The sequence below is a fragment of the Bos grunniens genome, chromosome 8 (genome assembly GCF_055505025.1).
Source record: "Bos grunniens cultivar Pamir isolate PY7600 chromosome 8, Bosgru_T2T1.0, whole genome shotgun sequence".
Taxonomy (NCBI): Eukaryota; Metazoa; Chordata; class Mammalia; order Artiodactyla; family Bovidae; genus Bos; species Bos grunniens.
In genome coordinates, this window is record NC_141172.1 from 76,208,244 (window position 1) to 76,230,252 (window position 22,009).

General features: G+C 42.6%; 1 protein-coding gene across 28 annotated transcripts in view; it reads right to left on the reverse strand.

Annotated features, from left to right (window-relative positions):
* FRMD3 (FERM domain containing 3) overlaps positions 1-22,009 on the reverse strand; it is a 379,694-nt gene that overhangs the window by 106,239 nt on the left and 251,446 nt on the right. For all 28 annotated transcript variants that reach the window (XM_086416760.1, XM_086416773.1, XM_086416753.1 and 25 more), the window contains 3 exons: positions 19,033-19,111; positions 13,310-13,407; positions 7,224-7,347 (listed from right to left, as the gene is read on the reverse strand). In XM_086416760.1, the coding sequence (XP_086272886.1) occupies positions 7,224-7,347; positions 13,310-13,407; positions 19,033-19,111 (301 nt within the window). The remainder of the gene's footprint in view (positions 1-7,223; positions 7,348-13,309; positions 13,408-19,032; positions 19,112-22,009) is intronic.

Sequence of the window (22,009 nt, forward strand, 5' to 3'; positions counted from 1 at the left end):
AGAGATTCAGGGGCAGGGTTAGGGAGGAGGAAGGTAGAGGGAGGGAGGAAGGGAGGAAAGGAGATTCTAGGCTTTTGGAATGAGAGCCTTGAGAATGGAAAGGATACAGGGCAAGGGGAAAGAGGGATGACAGAGCAAAAGCACATTTTAAGAAAGATTGGGGTTGTAAAATAATCTGACATTTCCCCTCTTCCTTTTAAACAGTAAACATTCTTCTCAAAACTGTACAAAATAGTTTCCTAAGAGGGCTCTTGTAAACTACTAATTGGAAGCACAGGTAGAGGGTCATTCCATAGCAGGACACTTATTTCTGGAAAGCTAGACATTTTTGATATTATAAATCCTTGCCAGGAAGCCAGGGCACATGATTTACACAGAATGTGAGTTCTGAGAAATAAAAAGAGATAACGAGTCTGTTTAAAATACACCCAGTGTCATCATTACTTCCAGCACAAAACACACTGTATTAGATCATTATGGGGATGGCTAATCCAATCATTTTTATGTTCTTTAAGGCAAGGAATACACCATCAAACCACCTCACTGCCAACTGAGATTTCTGAATATTTAAAAGCTGATGTCTTGTGACTGGAACTGATTCAAAAATCTTGGCTTCTAACAAGAAACCTGATGAACTGGTATTGAGAGGATTAGCTGAGTAGAAACTCCAGGAAAAACTTCAGGGAAGCCTATCAGGGTTCCTGAGAGTAAAGTCATTCTTATTCTTGATCTTCAACCCCCTCCAAGCACCCTCAGAGCTAATGGCAGAGGTCATCCCTCTTAACCCAGATGGTTGGGATTAAAGCTGTGGAAAACAGAAACCAAGAGAGTAAAACATAACTCACATCCCCAGGGATTGTGGGGGCTTCCAATGTAGTGCTGGTGGTAAAGAACCAGCCTGCCAGCGCAGGAGACATAAGAGACACGGGTTCAATCCCTGGGTTGGGAAGATCCCCTGGAAAAGGAAATGGCAACCCATTCCAGTATTCTTGCCTGGGAAATCCCATGGACAGAGGAGCATGGTGGGCTACAGTCCATGGGGTCGCAAACAGTCGGACACAACAGCACATACACCCAGCAGGGATTATGGCAATGGCGTCCTCCAGCCACCAGAGGGCTCTAGAAAGAGGAATATCCTATTTCTAAGCAGTCCTATTGCTAGAATCTCATCTCTGCATACCAAATTCAAAATGTATAAATCATGAGCTCATTTCTTATACCAAATTTTAAAAACAAATATGGATCTTTTTGCCTTAAAATTATCTTCAGAGTCAGGATTTGTTGTTCAGTCACCCAGTCGTATCTGACTCTTTGTGACCTCATGGACTGCAGCACACCAGGCTTCACTGTCCTTCACCATCTCCTGGAGCTTGCTCAAACATCCTGAGTCGGTGATGCCATCCAACCAGAGTCAGGATAGTGAAGAAAAAATTGATTCTAGATCTGTTCTGAAAAGTCAGTGTTAGTCACTCAGTCATGTCTGACACTTTGCAACCCCAGGGACTGTCCTCTGTCCATGGAATTCTCCAGGCAAGAATACTGGACTGGGTAGCCATTCCCTTCTCCAGGGGATCTTCCTGACCCAGGGATCGAACCCATGTCTCTTGCATTGCAGGCAGATTCTTTACTATCTGAGCCACCAGGGAACTCAGGTATTTAAAACAGGTCAGTGAACTAGAACCCATGGATCAAATCTGGTCCACAATCTGTTTTGTCAATAAGGTTTTAGTGAATCACCACTCACTCATTTATGTATTGTCTATGTCACTCTATAGAAGCAGAGTTGAGCGGATGCAATGGAGACCATACAGCCCAAAGAGCCAAACAAATTCATTAACTACACCTGATCTAAAAGAAGCATTTGCCTTCAGCAAGTTTTAGCACTGACATATATTTAAAAATGTGAATGATACGTATCTACATTCTTTAGTTCAGAGGACATTAAGAAGCCCAAAGATGCTTTTACAAAAAATCTTTCTAAATAAACTTCTGTCAGCTATATGCCTACTGCTGCTGCTGCTGCTAAGTCACTTCAGTCATGTCCGACTCTGTGTGACCCCATAGACGGCAGCCCACCAGGCTCCCCCGTCCCTGGGATTCTCCAGGCAAGAACACTGGAGTGGGTTGCCATTGCCTTCTCCGATGCATGAAAGTGAAAAGTGAAAGTGAAGTCACTCAGTCATGTCTGACTCTTAGCGACCCCATGGACTGCAGCCTACCAGGCTCCTCCGTCCATGGGATTTTCCAGGCAAGAGTACTGGAGTGGGGTGCCATTGCCCTCTCCGATATACCTACTAGAATGGCCAAAATCCAGAACACTGAAAACACCAAATGCTGGTAAAGATTGTGGAACAACAAGAACTCATGGCTGGTGGGAATGCAAAATGGCACAGCCAACTTGGAAGACAGTTTGGCAGTTCTTACAAAATTAAATATACTCTTACCATACAATCCAACAATCATGCTTCCTGATATTTACCCAAAGGAGATGAAAATTTATGCCCACACAAAAGCCTGCCCATGGACGATTATAATAACTTTATTCATAATTTCCAAAACTTGAAAGCAACCATATGTTCTAGGTAAAAGGATAAATAAACTGTGGTACATACAACAGAATATTATTCAGCAGTAGAAAGAAATGAGCTATCAATAGAAAGACAAGCAGGAATCGTAAGTACATACTGCTTAGTGAAAGAAGCTAATTTGAAAAGGCTGCATACTATAAGGTTTCAACTACATGACATTCTAGAAAAGGCAAAACTATGGAGACAGGTAACAGATCAGTGGTTGCCAGAGGTTAGGGAGGGATGAATAAGGCAGAGCACAGAATATGTTCAGGGCAGTGAAAATTTTCTATATGCTATTATAATCATGGATATATGTTATTATACTGTTGTCCAAATCCACAGAATGTACAACCTCAAGGGTTAACCCTAAAGTATATGGACTGTGCATAATACCTACAAATCAATGTAGTTTCATCTATTATAACAAATGTACCACTCTGGTGGGGGATGGACATAGATATGGGGGAAGTTGTACAAGTAGAGAGGCAGGGAATATAGAGGAAATCTGTATACTTTCCTCCTCTTAATTCTAATGTGAAACTAAAACTCTTCTAAAAAATAAAGTCTATTAAAACAAAAACTCTATTAGTCAATGAGATTGTGAAGGCCATTAAGAGATGTTTGCCAGCTGTTTCCACTTCACACCTTCTGGACACCTGAATCAGAACTGCACTTCCTGGCTGTTGTGTTGGGGCTTCCCTGGTGGCTCTGATGGTAAAGGATCCACCTGCAGTGCAGGAGATTTGGGGTCGATCCCTGGGTTGGGAAGATCCTCAGGAGAAGGGAATGGCTACCCACTCCAGTATTCTTGCCTGGAGAACTCCATGGACAGATGAGCCTGGCGGGCTGTTGAGTGGGGCCATGTGACTAGTTCTGACACAGTGGATAAGCAGAAGTGACATGTATCACTTCCAAGCTAAAGCAGGGCTTTCCACAGCTCTCTTTTTCCTGGCAAATCCAAGCTCGTGACTGCCCTAAGTGCCAATGATGAACCAAGTCCCCCAACTGACCTCTCATGGGTGTACATCAGAGCAAGAAACAAACGTTTCTTGTTCTAACCCACTGAGCTTTTAGGAGTTGTTTCCTCAGGAAAATCTAGCTTACCTTGACTGATACAAAGATGATCAATAATTGCAGTATTACACTTGCAAAACTATGTCTTCTCCCCTCTGTCAGTCAGTGATGTGGCACATTTGAAGAGGCAAAGCTGACCCATGAACTTCATTCACAAATCTCTTCAACATCTAAAAGAGTCTAAGCATGTAGTCCAAGCAGACTCTTACTAAAATCTTGGCCTTATATTTTCAAGCACCTCAAAATTCTGGAGTCTTTCTCTCTCTCTCTCTTTCTTCCCCCTAAAGAACTCTCTTATTAAGGTCTGTCTATCAAGCCACCTTGGGTCCACCTTCAAGTGCTGTGTAGCCTCCTAAGAAGGAAAGATTTTCCTCTCTGATTAATTTTCTCTCAAGAATCACAACTTTAGTCCTTCCACAGAGAGCATAGGAGGAGAATGATTCTTTCTAATCAAGTAAAAAGGCTGGAGAAGGTTGTGAACCCCCAGAATTAGTACTGTTTATCTGGCAAATCATGGTCCTTTTGTTAGTGTCTGAGAGTCTCTTTTGCCATCTCTTTTGTTTTCTTTCTTGATTTTTTCAGAAAACGGGTAGGAGCGGAACATTATTGGGAGGACCCTTCAAACCCCAACAAAGGCCAACTGGAAACCTTTCAGAAAGTTTCCATAACGACAGATCATTGATCATGCTTTATCCCTTTGCTGTGTGGGACGGTCACAGGTGTTGTGATAACCATGGAGAGTAAGATAGTAACACCCTGGTGCAGCCTCACCAAGTCACAGACGGGTCTCTACCATCTATGACTCTTTCCCGGCACTCTCAGGTTTGCAGAGCAGTCCAGCCAAAGGTCCAGTTCCCACACAAGAAGATCAATACGTTCATGACCTGTGCACAAAGGGCTTGCTGATCCCCAGGGTCACCTCCAGTCTCTGCAGCAAGTTCCCGGCCAATTCTAGAAAGCCCCTTCTCTTCTACCTTATCAGCTTGGCTGCTCTTCTTATCTTCTCATCAAACTTGAAATCTCTCTCTGCTGCACTGATTCATAAACATATGTCTACTTAAGGAGAAAAAGGAGCAAAAACACACAGGAAAATATCCTCTGAATCTCTCTTTGCAATATCACATGATCTGTGGCTGTTTCATCCTCCACACATACAACATTGACTTCTTCACAAGGGCCATCTGGGCATTACAAATGTGTCACAACACAGCAAAGCAGTGTTGGCCAAGCCGTGGCATCTACTTCTGGGATCTACAAACCACAGCTGACTGCTGATGCTCTATATTCTCTAGATGCATGATGACTACTTTCAGGGTTATCAACAAATTCAGGAGCTGGCACAAGGTCCAATCTACAGCTTTCTGATTACAAAAAGCAATCTGGAATCTTCTTTGATCCACTCATTTACTCATGAAACTCAGTAGGTCACCAAGTCTTGCTTCAATGTCTCTCAAGAACGTCTTTAGTTTTTTCTACTCCTATTCTTGTGAGGTCCCCGGCGTGTGTACTGGATGACAGAACTAACTGGTTTCCTATCACAGTCTCCACCCTCACCATGGTGATCACTGCGAAACATCCATATGACTACCAGGTTGCCTTCTGGCTGCTCAGCCCAGGGGATAAGAGCATGGGTGTTAGTGTCAGGTAAGAACAAGGTTCAAGTACAGACTCTGCTACTAACAAGTCCTTCACTCCAGGCTGTGCTTTCTTCACCTCAGATGGGGAACAACAATGGAACCTACCTCGTAGAGTTCGGGAAGACTGAGTGGGATGATGTATGTTAGGCGCTTAGCATAGTATTTTGGCATCCAGTAAGAGCTCAACAAACATTTATTATCATATGTTCCAAGCATCTGAGGCCCTGCAAATTATGTTCAGAGCAGACTGTTGCACCTCCTTTCACTATTAAGCTGCACAGTGGCTGTGACTCCTTTGTCCCAAGGGTCTCACCCTGTGCTGCTCACATGCTGCTGGTCCACAGCCCTCATGGCAACACTGTGCTAGGTTGTTTCCGTTGCGCTGGACTCCTTGTGACCCCACGGACTGCAGCCTGCCAGGCTCCTCTGTCCATGGGATTCTTCAGGTAAGAATACTGGAGTGAGGTGCCATGCCCTCACAGGATCTTCCTGACCTAGGGATCAAACTTGTGGAATCTCATGCATCTTCTGCATCACAGGCAGATTCTTTACTGCTAAGCCACCTGGGAAGCCCCACGGCAACATCAGGACTTTACTTTTACCTCCAGCCTGCTAGTCCCCGAAATGTAGAAAGAGTAGGCAGACGGTCATATTTTCAACAAAACTTTCATTAGGAGACGATACCCTAAAATTACCCCTGGAAAAGGTACGTTAGTTTCTGAAATCGGTACAATTTCTTGATGTCTAATCATCTTTATCTCTTAAGAACAAAGGTCTTACTAAAGCAGAACCTTTAATGCCCACATGTAGAGTCTTCTCAAACTCACCAGAAGGGGGAGTGCCTGCATCAAGCAGGATCTCGGCACTCCCTCTCAAGGGGACAGTTATTTGTTCCAGGGCTCATAATCCAATGACATTAGAGATGTGTATATATATATATATATATATATATATATATATATATATATATATAATTACCAGGATCCCAGAAGGTGGAAGCACCTCAGTACTTATAGTTCTTCATCCATACTTGTCATATCACAGCCCATGCTTGCTATTATTATCAAAATGAATTCCCTGTTATTTACAAGAATCTAAGTTCTAGTTACTAGAATACCTGAGTTACCTGGATTCCAAACTGGTGATGATTCCTATCCATGCTTCATTCCTTCCTGTTAGCCTATGCATAGTAGAAGTACCACAATACTCAAAAGCCTGGAGCTAGGCCGCCTGGACTCAAATCCTGCCTGTACCATTTGCTAGCTGTGTGATCTTCGGTAAAATGTTTAATCTCTCTGTGCTTCAGTTCCCTCAACTGTAACATGGAAGAACCACGGGACCTATTTCCTGGACTACTGCAAAGATTAAATGAACAATATGTACAAGTACTTAGAATAGTGTCCGATACACAGTGAATAAATATTGTATGTGATTTTGCTCTTTTTAATGGTACTACTCTGTAGTTAACAATCATCCTAGAGCCTCACAGACAAGGCAAAGAAAAGCAGACACTGAATCTGTTATCTTGAAAGCAGCTCAGTAAAGGAAACCTTGCCAATGGATTCTATTTTATTAATTCTTGGGGTCAAAATTTCTGTAAAGACCACTGGACAGGGGGGAGGCAATGCAAAGTTCAAAACAGAAAGGATTACTTAATTATCCTAGATTTCACTTTCAGAAATTCAGGGTAGTCAAAACCCATAAGAAAATATACAGCTTTAATAATTGCTGATGGTTCATAAACAGGCACCCCGGGGACCCCACATCATTGAGACTGTCATTGATGAGGGACCTTGCCAGTGCCCAGAAATATTGCCCTGTCACCTGAAACAGTCTGCCCCCACATTACAAATATTTTTAGTTCACGACATGATTTCCACATTCCCTGTAGTATGAATACTTTCTCACCTCTATCATTCCTACAAACGTCTACTGCTATTACCTGAGTTCATTTTTATGGATTTCCACTATTTTTCTTTCCAGCTTCTGTGACTGCTTGGGGAAAATCTCAAATTCACTGATGTAATTCTCAGGATGCTCATCAGGATCGTAATCACCAAGCTCAGCTGTAACCAATAAAAAATAAACAGAAAGATTAAAAACAACAAAAACAGGATATACATGGAATGGCTCATGCCACCCAAAAGAAGAGAGTGGAACAAGCTCACGCAACAAAATGCTTTTGTCTCTATGGAAAGACTACAGCCTGAGTGTCTAGAAGGTCATATTCTAGTTTAGATTTAGCTGTGTGATCTTGGACACTTGTTGAATGAACTCTCTGAGTCTCATTTTCTTCAACTATACAGTAAAGGAATCTAAATTGTTGTTTCTCAGTGGGGCACTATTGGCATTTGGGAAAATAAACAATTCTTTATTGTTTCAGACCTTCCAAGGTATGAGCTCAACCATTGAGCACTCCCACCCTTCAGGTTCTAGGTGGTGGTGGCACACCCACTATTGTGAACACCCAAAATGTCTCCCAATATTTCCAAGTGTTCCCCATGATAGGAGTGTTACCACCTCTATTTGGAACCCACTGAGTGTTCCTCAAGCCTCCTTTCATAGCTAATTTTCTCTGAGTCGAAGAATTCCCTGACTGGAGCTGTTTACTCTGAGATTTGTGCAGGTGTGGCCCATTCAATGAAAAAAATCAAAACATAAAGGACCCAAGAGGATTTATTTATTTAAAAATAAATGGATTGCTCTTCAAATTAAAGAGTGCGTGTCTAAGTATGGCTGGACATCCCTGATTAAGGTTTCTGGGTTCTAATACAGGGTTCCTGCAGAGGGTCTTTAGGGGTAAAAAGAAATGCCTGCACATTTCTGAGCGCCCAGAAGGTCTATGAGAAGATGGACTAAGGATGAGCACTGACCACAGCCTGAAGCAGCAAAGGGGCTGTTCTTGCAATGGGAGTACATTCTACTGATTCCACAAGCTTTCTAAGAAAAATGAGCCAGAAGAGGCAAGCCTCTCAGGCAGAAATAGCCCAGGAAAGTAAATTAAAGGTGGTGGGAAAACTGTATTGGAGGAACTTGATCATCAACATGACTTTGAAGTAGATAGAAATCAATATGCCTTGAGCACATCTGCAAAATCACATCCAACTCTGTAATTTGCATCTACTGTCCCTGTACTGTTGAATCATCTAATGATGGTAAAAGGACAAAACTGGGAGGAAAGCAAAGCTCTTTAAAGCTTCTCAATAGAGTTCAAATTAGAGTACATGACATGAGGAAGGACTTTCAAAATAAGATCCCAAATGTCATCAGCCACAGAGGGGAAATTGATTAATTTGATCATATCAATATTAAAACATTTCACTAATATAGTCAAAATAATAAGTTGAAATAACATATTTGCAAAATACAAATCTGACAAAGGCTAATATCTAGAGTAAAGAAAAAAAAATTCCTACAAATCTATAAGTAAATGGGGAGGAATTCCAATAGGAAAAGGTGAAGGAATGTCAACAGCCAATTCACAGAAGGGGAAACCCAAAGAGCTCATGTATGGAGAGTTGCTCAAACTCAACAGTGCTGAGGGGGCTATGCAAACCAAAACTCGAAGATGTCACTTTATACCTATAAGATTAACAAAAAGAAAAAAAAAAAAAGATTAACAAAAAGTTTAGTAAGTCGGATGATTCTATGTGTTGGCCGGAACATGAAGAAATAGAAGTGCTTATGACATATTTGAAGATTCTTGATGCATGCAGCTCTTCTAAAGAGCAAGCCCAGAGTATTTAGTCTAATCTTACAACCCAGAAAGCCCATTTCTGGGCATATATTCTAGAAAAACTCTAGGTGCAACAAAAGATATGGGGCAACTTGGGTGTTCATTACTGCTGAGAGCAGTAAATAGCACAAGGGCAATGTACCCCACTGGACTCTGCAGCAATTCAAAGCAACAAAATAGAACTATACCCAGAAATGTGAGTAGATTCCCCAGGGTTCTGAGCATAAAAAGGAAGGATTAAATATAGCCCCATTTAATTTATGAAACTTAAGAATATATACACACAAAATAATACTAATCATTTTATAAGGATGTTATGTCAAGTCAATGACATACAAGAATCCAGTTGTTGCCTTTAGGAATGAAAATAAAGACTAATGAAAAAAAAGGAAACTCAACCAATAGGTGGGCCAATGGGACCAGGGATGAAAGTGAGCCACCAACTAGTGATTAACTCAATCTAACCTTCAAAAAAAACCCACCCATAACACACCGACACATATAAACACACACACACATACACATGACCCCTGTGAGCTGGCTATGGACCCCAAAATTTAGGAAATGGTATAACTCAGAGCCTACTTTTCCATAGGGAGTGGATCACTGATAGTAAACTATGCCACACCCAATGCAAATGTCAGCTTGCACAGTGGTTAGTAGCATTGTTTGTGCTTATGCAGTTTTGTGTTGCATTTGTATTGTTCGTGGTGGGTACTTCTCCTTTCAGGAAAACTTGTGAGATACAATGGCCTTGTACTGCTAAACACAGCAAATAAGTAGCCTGGCAAACTAAGAGAAGGAACGCCATGGAACCTGCACAGGGTTGCTGACAAGGTAAATGTCAACGTCTGCCCCATCACTTGCCCTGCTTTCTAGTTCTTTGAAGCTTATCTTTAACTTTGACTTCACCTGAAGCAAAAGCTTATGAATGATTAAGCTCATTTAAAATTCTGTTTTCCATCCCAAGAGGAGTTGGGTAAGCAGCATGTGGTTCTCTCCTGCGCATGGTATTGAGGGCAAGGTTACAACAAATAACATACGCACATGGGCTGGCATGTGAGAATGTAAAATTAAAATAAAAGAGAATTTAATTGTCAGCAAAATCCAAAGAGCTGAAGCCAAATGATGAGTGTGATCAGATGATGGCAAAATAGATATTGACTTTAAAGGGCACACAGGGCAGTGGCACTTCCCTTCTTTGGGGAGAGCTTGTTCCAAAAGAACTTGAGATACAAGACATTACAGCTCCAGGGTCGACTTCTTCAGAAGACTTCCCTCACCACCCTTGCTTGATGAGGGGCCGCATGGGATCAGAGTGGGGACCCCCTGTGTCCCTCTATGTAGACACTGAGACACCATCAAAACTTCCTGTTTACCTGTCTGCCCCTATCCCCCAAAGGGACTTCACATAACAATGCCTGCCACCTAGGAGTGTCCAATAAATGCTTGGAGAACACATGGATGAGGGAGTAAACCAATCACTCTTTCCCAGGTACAGAGATAGAGCATACTCTGGTGCAATTTATGCAAGTGCCCTGCTTCAATTAACATAGTGGAGAATTTACTATGTGCCAGACACAGGGGTACTGCAGTGAAAAAGACTCCCAGAGTCCCAGTTCCATGAAATTTAGATTCTACATAAGAGGCAATGCATAATAAGCCCCCAACCAACTTAACAAGATAATTTCTGATATAAGTGCTTATTAAAAGACAACAAAACAGAGACACTAGAAAGAATAATGTGCAGAGAGAGGTTCCTTTAATAGTCCAGGAAGACTTCTTGGAGGAAGTGACATCTAACACAGTTCTGAATAGCTAGAAGGAGCCACAGACCCACAGGGATTGGACATCCAGGAGTAGGAGATAAGATCAGTAATCCTGACATGTTACTGTTTTGCAGAAGGAACAGGAAAAGATGTGTACCAAGAAAGGCCAAAAATAGATCCCTACGGCTTTGGTGTTTGTTTTGCAATTTTCATTATGAAAGACAATGCAAAGCATGCATTGAAAATACTCACATTCAGTGTGTACAGGTAGCAAACTCTGGGTGGCTGCCTGTTTTATATACTCAGAACATTCTGAAAGCTTAAAACATGCTCCTTCAAAGAATGTTAGCAAACAAGATGCCAATAAAGAGTCACATGCCCTCAGCTTTCTAATCCTTTACTCCCCATTTCCTATCACTCTGAAAGCATAAGCAGTTCTGACAAAGCAGATCTTTATCTGCATTTGTAACGATCTCCAAGGCTGCTGTAATAACTCCCCCAGCCACAGAGAGTTTTATGAATCCAGCTTTTACTGGATTTGCTACAAATGGCCTGTGGACACCACTGCGTTTTTGAGCTAAAAGGCTTCTTTGAGGTCTGCCAGTCCATTTCCAACTCTACTCTCCAGACAGCATCTGTGAGTGTGGCCAGTGATAATAGCAATGAGGGATGAAATGGGACCCTGATCATCTGGATGGGGGCTTTGTGGTTTTATCTCAAACATAAAACAGGATGGAGAGTTTCCCATTACAGATCCATATTGAGCTTGCCCTTGGAGAATTGACCATGATTCACTAATGCTTAAATGCGTTCTGAAACGCTCACAGGCTAGTCTGCTGCTCAGATTAGTATTGATTTGCTTTTCCTTTATGGAAGACAGTGCACCCTAACCAGGAACTTGCAGTCTTCACAGGAAAGAACCATGGGGTTCGAACATTCTTTAGCTCTGTGTGTGAGAGGCAGCTTTCAGAAGCACGCACTCCACCTTGGAGTAGATGGAAGGACTAAATCTCATCAGGGTATCGCCGTCATCCTGATTTTAAACTTGAATGTCTCCAAGGGTTTTAACAGCGCTGCCAAAACCTGCTGAGCAGCACTATGTTGCTCCCAGAGGAAGGGGAAAAGCAACACAGATAAACTTCAGATTTCTCAAAGAGTGCGCACACCCAGAAACAGGGTCCTAGGAACCATTTCGCAGCACTGAGCATCCCCTGGGGACAGTGGTGAGTGACAGTGAAACCCCAGGGGAATGATGGGGGTTTCTCTTAGCTGTGAATGAAGCCTGGCATTGTGATCAGACAGGTGACTGTCATGAACCACTTATGACCCCATCATAAGCTCCTTCATTATTTCAGATCCTTTATAAGGGTGACATGCTCATTTGGTAATCTCTGTCTCACCCCCTTCCCTCCTTCCTTCCTTCCTTCCCTCCCTTCCTCTCTCTTTCTCTCTCCCTCTCTCTGCATCCCTCCTCTCTTCTCCTAGTTCCCTTCCCCACCCTCCCTTTCTCTCATAAACGTGTCATCAGCATCCAAGCTACAAATGGCTGGAACACCCGAGTCCCTCCAAACAGGCCCAGCTGCCTCCCGGCAGGCCCAGGGGAACAGAACATCTGAGTCATTCTCCACGTGTGTCCCGAGCCCTTCCCCATGGCAATGCATTGCCTTGGGTCCTGGAGACTGCCTTCCCTCCAACAACTTTTTCTTACAGGTAGAAACAAATGAAAACCAACCTTGGGTCCTAAGTGTCTGCCACTTTCCACTAAGTGTTTGTCACTTCCCTCGGGGGCCTGTTCAACCCTCAGACTAAGTCTCATGAAATCATCATGCAGCAGTGAAGGAGGTATGACCACCTCTTTCAATATATGAAGACATTAAAGCTTAAAGAGTTTAAATCACTTGTCTGTGGTGAAATAACCAGGAAATGGGAATTCAGGCTCAAACTGAGAAATGACAGACTGTGAGCCTGGGGTTCTCCTCACCATGCTATGTGACTGTTGTAAAGGTGAAGAATTAGATATGGTACACATATATACACATACTACACATGTGGATATACCTGTATAAATGCCTTGACATTTCATCAAGGCATTCATCAAAGGTTTGAAATGACACCTGTTTGACACCAGCCTTCCTGGACACAGATCGCCCACTCAATATACCCAGCATACCCCACACTTGGTGTTTGGAGCTCAGGGCATAGAAGACCCCATAATCTTTCAGAGCTTGTTATAAAGTCATGCATTCCGTCCCCTTCGAAACAGAGACTCTGAGCTCTCCCTTGGGACCTTGAGGACTCTGTTCATGCAGAGGCCCCTGGGACCACAACAGCCCACCTTCCACCAGGACCCCAGGGGCTTGGGAGGGAAGGAGGGGGGCTCCACTGCTGACCACCCAGCCCTGACTGGCCTCCAACCATGACACGGACAGGATGAGCGCAGGCTGGGGAGGAGAGAGGCTCTGAACAGCCGAAGCTCTGCTGTCCCGTACAACAGTGGGGATGCGCAGCTGGGCCCACACTTACCTTGAACGATACAAGCACCCAGGTAGGCAGCATCCGAAAAGGAGCAGAGCAATCGACCATGGAAAATATCTCTTTTAATTTGCAGGTACAAAAGGTATCTGCAATGAAAAAGGAGAAAGAGTTGCCATAAGTTTTGGCTGAGGCCTGGAAGAAGCAGAAGGATTGTGTATCTTTCATCCACTTGGGTCCCCAGAACCCTACCTGCGCTGCTTGGAGGGCAAGCAGAGGAAAACTGGGAGGGGCCCCCAGAGTTCGGAAAACTTGAAGTGTCTGTAGCCACTTCCAAGAGAGACGGGGAAGATAGAGGAGAGCCACGGGGCCTAGCAGCCACCGTCCCTGGGAGAAAAGTCCCACACAATGACAACCACAGCCACCCTCGCCCCCACCGGCACTTCAGGTACAGGTTGCCCGAGCTCTTGGTGGAATGAAGAGTCAGGAAACACACTCAGTCTTACAGAGACTAGTCCCACTCAATCAACCTCGAAAAGACGTGGTTACAAGGCCAGGAAGCCAGCTTATTCTCAGTGAGAGCTGTCATCTGTTTAGTATCCTCTCCTGCCATCTTCTCCAGGTCAGACAAACCTGATTCTGAGTGACAGGGGCTGGGGTGAGGGGTCGAGGAGCAGAGGACAGAAGGTGCTGGCTCCCGTGGAAGGATCAGCACCGTGCAGCTCCAGCATCGCAGAGACTCATTGAGAGGTAAAATCCTTTGAATTTTAATGTTGCAGCAAACTCTATTTTTGAAGACACTGTAGCGCCAAACAAAAAAAATATGCCTGGCTCGATTCAGCTGGGGATGGGTGGGGGGCGGGGTGTCAGCTTGCCACTCCTAGCTCAGGTCATGTCGCCACACTCTCCTCTGTTCCCCCACGCCAATCATGCCCTCTTCAGATCTCCTCCTATTTCTTAGCTGGATTGATTCTTTCATTGAAGGGTCAGGCCTAGGGTCCTTATCTCTGACTAAAGTAACTTTACAGATGTTGCAGATTCTTTCTGCTTATTTTACAGTTTAAGTCGCAGAGATCAACCTTTTTCTTCTTTCCAGGTTCCTGAGGCCAGGTACGGGCAGCACCCCATCGGTCCCAGTCACTACCTCCAGAGCTCAAACAATCTCATCTTTTACTCAGCCTGAAGCTGAAGCTCCAGGATTTTGGCCACTTGATGCAAACAGCCAACTCGCTGGAAAAGTCCCTGATGCTAGGAAAGATTGAGGGCAGAAGGAGAGGAGGGCATCAGAGGATGAGATGGCTGGATGGCATCAATGATACAATGGACACGAACTTGGGCAAACTCTGGGAGATGGTGAGAGACAGGGAGGTTTGGCGTGTTGCAGTCCATGGCATCGCAAAGAGTCAGACATGACTGAGCAACTGAATGACAACAAAGCAGCTTCATGCACAGCCCCACTTAGAGAGCCTGCCTGAAGTGCTCAGACCATTCAGGTGCTGCCAGCCCACCTAGTCCCATCCCAGAGCACTGGAGCTCACCATCTCCTGACTCAGGGATGCACTGATGGGTTCAGTGGCTCCCTGGTGGTTCCATCTGATGAATCTTTACCTCACACCTGCTTTAGGCCCTGACAGTGCTAGGCACTGGGGACACCGTGGAGGCTCAAGTGACACTTTCTGTCCCCAGCTTTGTATGGAATTGTGTGCAGGGCATAAAGGTAGTCCCTAATAAATTTCCTGTCTGGGTTACTGTGAATTTTGTCAAAGGACCCATTTTGTCAAGGACCCAGAGTATCTCCTTAAACTGACACCTTTCACACTTTAGTGAGCTTGTGAATTACCCAGAGATCCTGTTAGAATGTGGATTCTGGTTCAGTAGGTCTGGGTGAGGCCCAAGAGTCCAGATTTCTAATAAGGTCCCCGGTGATGCTGAGCTGCAGGCGTATGGATCACACTTGAGTAAAAAGGTTCTAAACCAGAGGTTCTCATCCTGACTGCATATCAGAATTACACGGGGGAGCTTTTAGACAATACCAACATGGATCCTACCCAGACCTAATTAAATCAGAATCTTATTCCTCACCAAAACGTGTACATGAGTTTTCATAGCTGCATTCTTCATCATAGCAAAGCCGAATGCCCATCAACTTATGAAAGGATAAAGAAAAGTGGTATATCCGTATAATGTAATATTATTGACTCATAAAAGGAAGGAAGTACCTACTGATTCCTGCTACAACAGGGATGAAACTTGAAAACATTAAGCTAAGTGAAAAGTCAGACGTAAAAGGTGTATGGACCACATATTGTATGATTCCATTTGTATAACATTTTCACAATAGACCAGTCTACAGACACAGAAATGTAGCTTCATAACTGCCAGGGGCTGAGGGGAGGGGAGAACGGGAAGGACTGCTTGAGTACTCGGTTTGCTGCTGGGGTGATAAAAATGTTGTGGAAGGGGATCACAGTGATGGTGACACAACTCTGGGAACATACCAACCCCCCTGAACTGTATGCTCTAATATCTACCTAAGGGAACTAATGCTTTTGAAAATCCAATTGCCTTGGAGTGGTGGTTCTTGGAGGAGGGCATGGCAACCCACTCCAGTATTCTTGCCTTGAGAATCCCCATGGACAGAGGAGCCTGGTCGGCTGTAGTCCATGGGGTTGCAAAGAGTTGGACATGACTGAGTCACTAAGCACAGCACAGCACAGCTGTTCTTAAATTTTAACCTGCTTTACAATTACCTGCAAAGTCACTTCAGTTGTGTCTGACTCTCTGAGACCCTGTGGACCATAGCTTGCCAAGCTCCTCTGTCCATGGGATTCTCCATGCAAGAACACTGGACTGGGTTTCCATTTCCCTCTCCAACAATTACCTGGAGTGCTTATGAAAATACAGATTGCAGGACCCCATCCCAGGCCTGGGGCAGAGACCAAGTTCCCAGGTGACGCTGTTGCTGTTAATTCAGTGACCTGACTTTGAGGACCAAGGCCCTTGACTATTCAGAATACCAGGGTTGTACGAATACTTGAGATGATGAAATCTTTCTTAAAGATTTTAAACTGCCAGGCTGAATGCCATCAAGTTTCTTTGCTACATGCTGAATGTATACATTAAACCAAAAGCATTCCTTTCCACGTTTTGGTGAGTTTAGCAGTGAAAAATGGTTTCAAATAAATATTCACTCATAAATCAGAGGTTTGGGTTCTGATCCCATAACTCAGATATTGCGTCTGATGAAAGCTTCCTGAGAAAGAAAATCAGCTTTCACAACAGCTGAGATTGGGTCCTTACTCAAATTAGCAAACTCTAGAAATGATCATGGATTATTATGGGTTCCACATAATCCACTGAGCCTTGCAAATGGCTTCAGGTTCAGATACTCATTTTTTAATGTAACAGTCACCAAAAAACAACAATAATAATGCATTTACATGTAGTCTCACCCCTCCCTGCATGAAAGAATTAAGCAATGAAAACACAAGAGGATCGGGGTCACACATTATTATGTACCATTGGTGATACACTTCTCCATCTAGTATGAATTTAAAGATGGTTCTTACCAAAACATTTTAAAGCAATATGCTTTTATTACACTCAATTGTATATAGCATTTACCTAAAGCCCTAGAAATCTAAAAGATTGTAAGGTGACTGTGTAAATGGAGAGATAAAAAGGTTAAAAAATGATTTCAAATGTCCTTCTTGCTGAGTATTCTTGTTGTTTTGCTCTTTTAAAACTGCTTTTCTTTCTCAGTGTTTATTTACACCTAAGCCTGGTCATAAATGTGATCTTAGCTTCTCATTTATTAACTTCTTAAATTTTAGATTAATTTATGATAAAATAACTTATCAAACAAGAAAAACTAAACTCTTTCGAGATAGGGTTTAAACCTAAGTATCTGAGTCATTCCATAGTTTGCAGATTCCTTTCAAATTCTAAGGACAGTGTTAACTCAGAAAAGCCCATTTCTACCTGTGCAAGGACACAGTATTATCTTAATTTCCATCAGAGACATAAAAATGTTCCACTATTAATACCTTAGCTATTCAGACAAAAGTAGGAAAATGCTAGCAAATTTAACTGAGAGGGATTTAACTGGAGTTAGTGACTAAAACTTTGTACCCTTTTACTTTCAAAAGGGGCTTTTCTCAATGTCAACAACAAAAAACACATCCTTAATTTATATTGTGATACATACTCAGTTTTTATCCTCCAGAAAAGATTTTAAAGCAAACAAGTGACAAAAGTGAGCCATTTTGGCCCCCTGATGCAATAACGCCTGGCATGAGTATTTGATTTGATCTTCCTAATTACACTGTTAGCACCCAGAGGGGAGGACAAATATCTCCAATATGTCTCTCTCTCTATTTATTTAAGTAGCTCATACAGCCCTTGCAGATAGCAGAACTGAGGAAGAACTTAACAAATAAATGATTAAATTTTCAAGCCAAAAGCAGGCTGAAGCCACATACAATTTGATTCTATTTGCATGAAATGTCCAAAACAGGTAAACCCATAGAGACAGAAAGCAGATGAGTGGTTTCCTGGGCCAGGGGATGAGAGAGTGAGTAGTAACTGCTCATGGGTATGAGCTTTCTGGGGGTCAGGGGGATGATGACATGCTCTGGAACTAGATAATGGTGATGGTTGCCCAACATGTTGAATGTGCTTAATGGCACTGAATTGTACACTTTGAAACAACAAAAAATAATTTGTTATGTGAATTTTATCTTAATTTTTAAAAAAGGCAGGCCAGATTGCAAAATGCCAACCACCACTTACAATGTCCATCATCTCCTTTCCCCTGCATACCCTGCCCCACCCCTAAGCACAAACCTCCACCAATGGCTATGCACAAATTACTAATAGAGAAAGGCTCCCTTCCAACGTCACCCTTTGCCACTATGGTGGAGCCTGACTGGCCCCTCATGGATAATAAGACGGCACAACCCCCAAGAACCCTACACGTGCCTCTGCACACAATGATCAGAGCCAACTGCCTTTGCTTCTCTTCTGTGCTTGGACCCACACAGATTATTCTGAGAGAAGACTAGATGCAAAGACTTTTTGCAGTCATCAAATTAAAGCCTCATTAAGAACTAAGCATCAAATCAAAGCCTCATTAAGAACTAAGCACTAAGAGCATGGGCTCTTCTTTATACACCGAGTAGGCCCTCCTGGGACCCTGCTCAGTGGCACTGCCAAGGCTGCTTGTGGAACCTCCAGAAAGTAGACTATTTGCGCGTGGCCGCGGCAGAAGGAGACAAGAAGTGGGGGGAGGCCCAAGAACTAGAAAATGCAAATAGCTGGGCTGAGAACACTCTACAAGGAGAGGGTAGCTGGCTCCACGGTTGGTCGTTTAGCAAGTGGAATGTGGGATGACAAACATTCCATTCTGTCAAGGGATCTTTTCCCTTCCAGAAAATCTTAGATCCCCAGGATAAGTCCCAGGGGCTGCACTAGCTATGAATTTGCCCATATCCTAAAGACAGTCATCTTCTGTTTATTTTTAGCAACCCACTGTCAGATGTTTTCAGGGAGCAGCTCCTCCTTATCCCCACTGCTTTTTTGCACAGTTAATTACACTCCTAATGACAACGGTTTGAAAAATCCCAAGACAATTAAGTGCAAGAGAAACAATGCCAAGCCAAATACTGAGCTGAGGCGTCTGCTTGGTGGAGATGCTCTGCTCTAGAAGGAAGACTCAGCGGCCCTGGCTTTGGCTCAAGGGGCACGTTAAACACACAAACAAACAAACAAAATACCTGGTGAGCTCTTCTTTAATCTTCAAGGGTTCATGTGGGTAGAATTTCACTCTAAAGCACATGGTGTATGGTGGATGAGCTGAAACATCATAAAGAAAAAGCATGAGAAAAGCAGCAAAAGACCATGAACTCAAACACACACAGGCGAGTCAGCCATGCAGCCTTCCCCACTCTAGCCTGGGGGGAGTGGGAGGAGGATTTTCTGAAAGAAGAAACAAAGCAACAGTGACCACAAAACTCAATGGAAATGCTTGACAAGACACCTGAAGCAAACTAGGATACAGGTAACCTAGTCGGTCAGTACAGATTTCCATGTCACGGCTCCTTCCTTCTCTCCAGGCCACAGCTTCAAATAACATTTTCTCTTCCAATTCTTTCCACTCTCTTCTGACACATACATTGTTCCTAAGTACCACTCAGGATTTTGACCTAGTGAAATATTTTTTTAGCCTGTGAGATGGAAAAATGTCACCACATATGACTAGTTTTCCCAAAGTGATAGTGCCTTTGAACTAAAATCAAGATTCTTAAAATGCAGTCTGCCATGTACAGATTCTACTCTGTATAATTTTAGTATTATTTTAGTGTTATCTATCAATGAGGCAGTCACTTGCATGAAAAGAAACACTTTTATAACTTCTTGCTTTGTCTGAATCAAGATGGTTATATGTAGACTGAAATTCTGGTTGAGGTTTGTTGATTCTGGAATGTACTAATTGCATTAAAACATCCAGAACTCAATAAGCTCCCAAGGGGATTCTATAGGATTTGTGATACCTTTAATTATAAGACCCCTGTTGACTTGCAATATTAACCTAATAAATGCACACAAGTATAGTAAGATACATTTAGATTTCAGTTCATATACAAAATGAGCATCTTAAAATCAAAGAAGTATGATGATTAGTAGTATTATTTCTATGGACCTGACATTATTATTTGTCTCTGAATCATTATGGTGCTTGAGATCATCTCTGAGTCTACATCCAAATGTGACTATGAAATAGCACTCTCTTCTGTCTCAAATCTTCTTTCATAATAAGCAGGGGTTAAATCACCAGTCAATTCTATAACGTCTGGGACTATTCTGTATGTAGACAAATTCTTTATGTAGAAAGGACTATCAGCATCAAAAATGAATGTATAATGAGGGTAATTTAATCTGGAAAATAATTATTTAAAACAGTTTGGAAGAAAGCATCCAATTCCCAGGAAAACATAGCAGCATCTTGCTGGATATCTCAGGAAAGAAAAACTGATTAAAAATACACACGCACACACACAGGTGTCAGAACCCTTTACTCAACGCTCCACTTCTCCACCAGAAACTAGCAAATTTCTTAACTGAGTTGTTTGACTTAACTGTTTCTTAACTGACCGTGTGTTCCCTACATTTAAGAAAGGGAGCATTTTTCTGGAGCACAAGGGGAAAATGTACACCTCTTATACAGCAAAAAATGAAGAAAAACACAAACGGATTCTTAAGTCATTCATCTTTCACAATATCTAGAAACTCAGTTTTGATTCAAAATACTTTATCTTCACACGTTCCCCAGGTTTCTTTCAATTTGTTTAAATCATCTCTAAAAAATGAAAATTAATAGTGTTTTTAATGATAAAATGTGTCCTTAATAGAAAGATTGAGACAGTTGTTATACAAGCAACAGAACAAAAAAGAAAACAGCATTTTAAAAAGGCTTTTTCTCTTTTCTTTCTTCCTCCTTTTATTAAGGTCCTCAAAATTAATACATGTTTAAGCACAACCAATGAAGCTAGACAGACAGATGATAGAGAGATGAAAGACAGATAGACAGATGGATACTGATAGACAGACAGATGAGCCTTCCCCTTTCACTTTCCTTCACTTTTGTCTCCATTCCTGCCCTTTCTGTCCCCCAGCTCCCCACCCCACCCCAGACTCTCCAACCACTGTTAACAACCACTTCATCTCTATGCTTCTCCACTTTTGCCATCCTCACACATGATTACACACATAAGTAATTTTTTAATTTATTCTCACAAAATAAGATCATACTATGCATGTTTCTCTTATCTCATTCAACTATCTTGCCCATCCATCTAGGACATTAGGTACAGATCTAAATCACTGTCTATAACAACTGCACAATAGTTCATATGATATACTAGAATTTACTCATCTATTCTTTTTTAATTATTCAGGTTGTTCCAACATTACAATACATGCATTCTGTAATGTATACCATATATATTATTGATATATACAATAGTGAGTTATATCATTAAATGCAAGTGTTTTTATTCCATATATCATTAACTATTTCATATATTGTTAAATATATATATATATTTTAATATAGACTCCCAATATTTCAATTTGGGGGAATAAAATCAGCTGACTGAAGGCAAATAGAGAAAAGGAGGCTCACAGAAGGTAGACCCAAATGAGAGCTGTCATTTTCTCTTCTACCTGGTCAGCGTATTTCCTTGCCATGCCCTAGGCTGGCTTCAATAGTTATCTGAGCTCATCGGATACAAATGGGGATTTGCACTCCTCCTAAGGGACCACACAGTGAGGCTCAGAGGTGGTCCCCGGGCAGCCATCTTTGAATTCCATGACTGTAGGCAAGCCTTTCAGCCATCCTTGTTCCAAGACCTGAGGCTTCAGAATGATCTAATGCTTCTTCCACATGGAGAGCCCTTCCATCATTTGAAGACACAGCTCAAGGTCTTTCTGAGCCTTTTCTAAAATAAACATCCTGAGGGACTTGCCTGGTGGTCCGGAGTTAAGAATTTGCTTTCCAATGCAAGGGATTTGAGTTCTATCCCTGGTCGGGGAACCAAGATTCCTACATGCTGCGGGGCAACTAAGCCTGTACACCACAACCAGAGAGCCCACCAACCACAACTGCTGTGCCCATGTGCCACAGCTAGAGGAGCTGGCACACTGCAATAAAAAGCTCACACTGCCAAAAAACTAATACAAATAAATATCCCC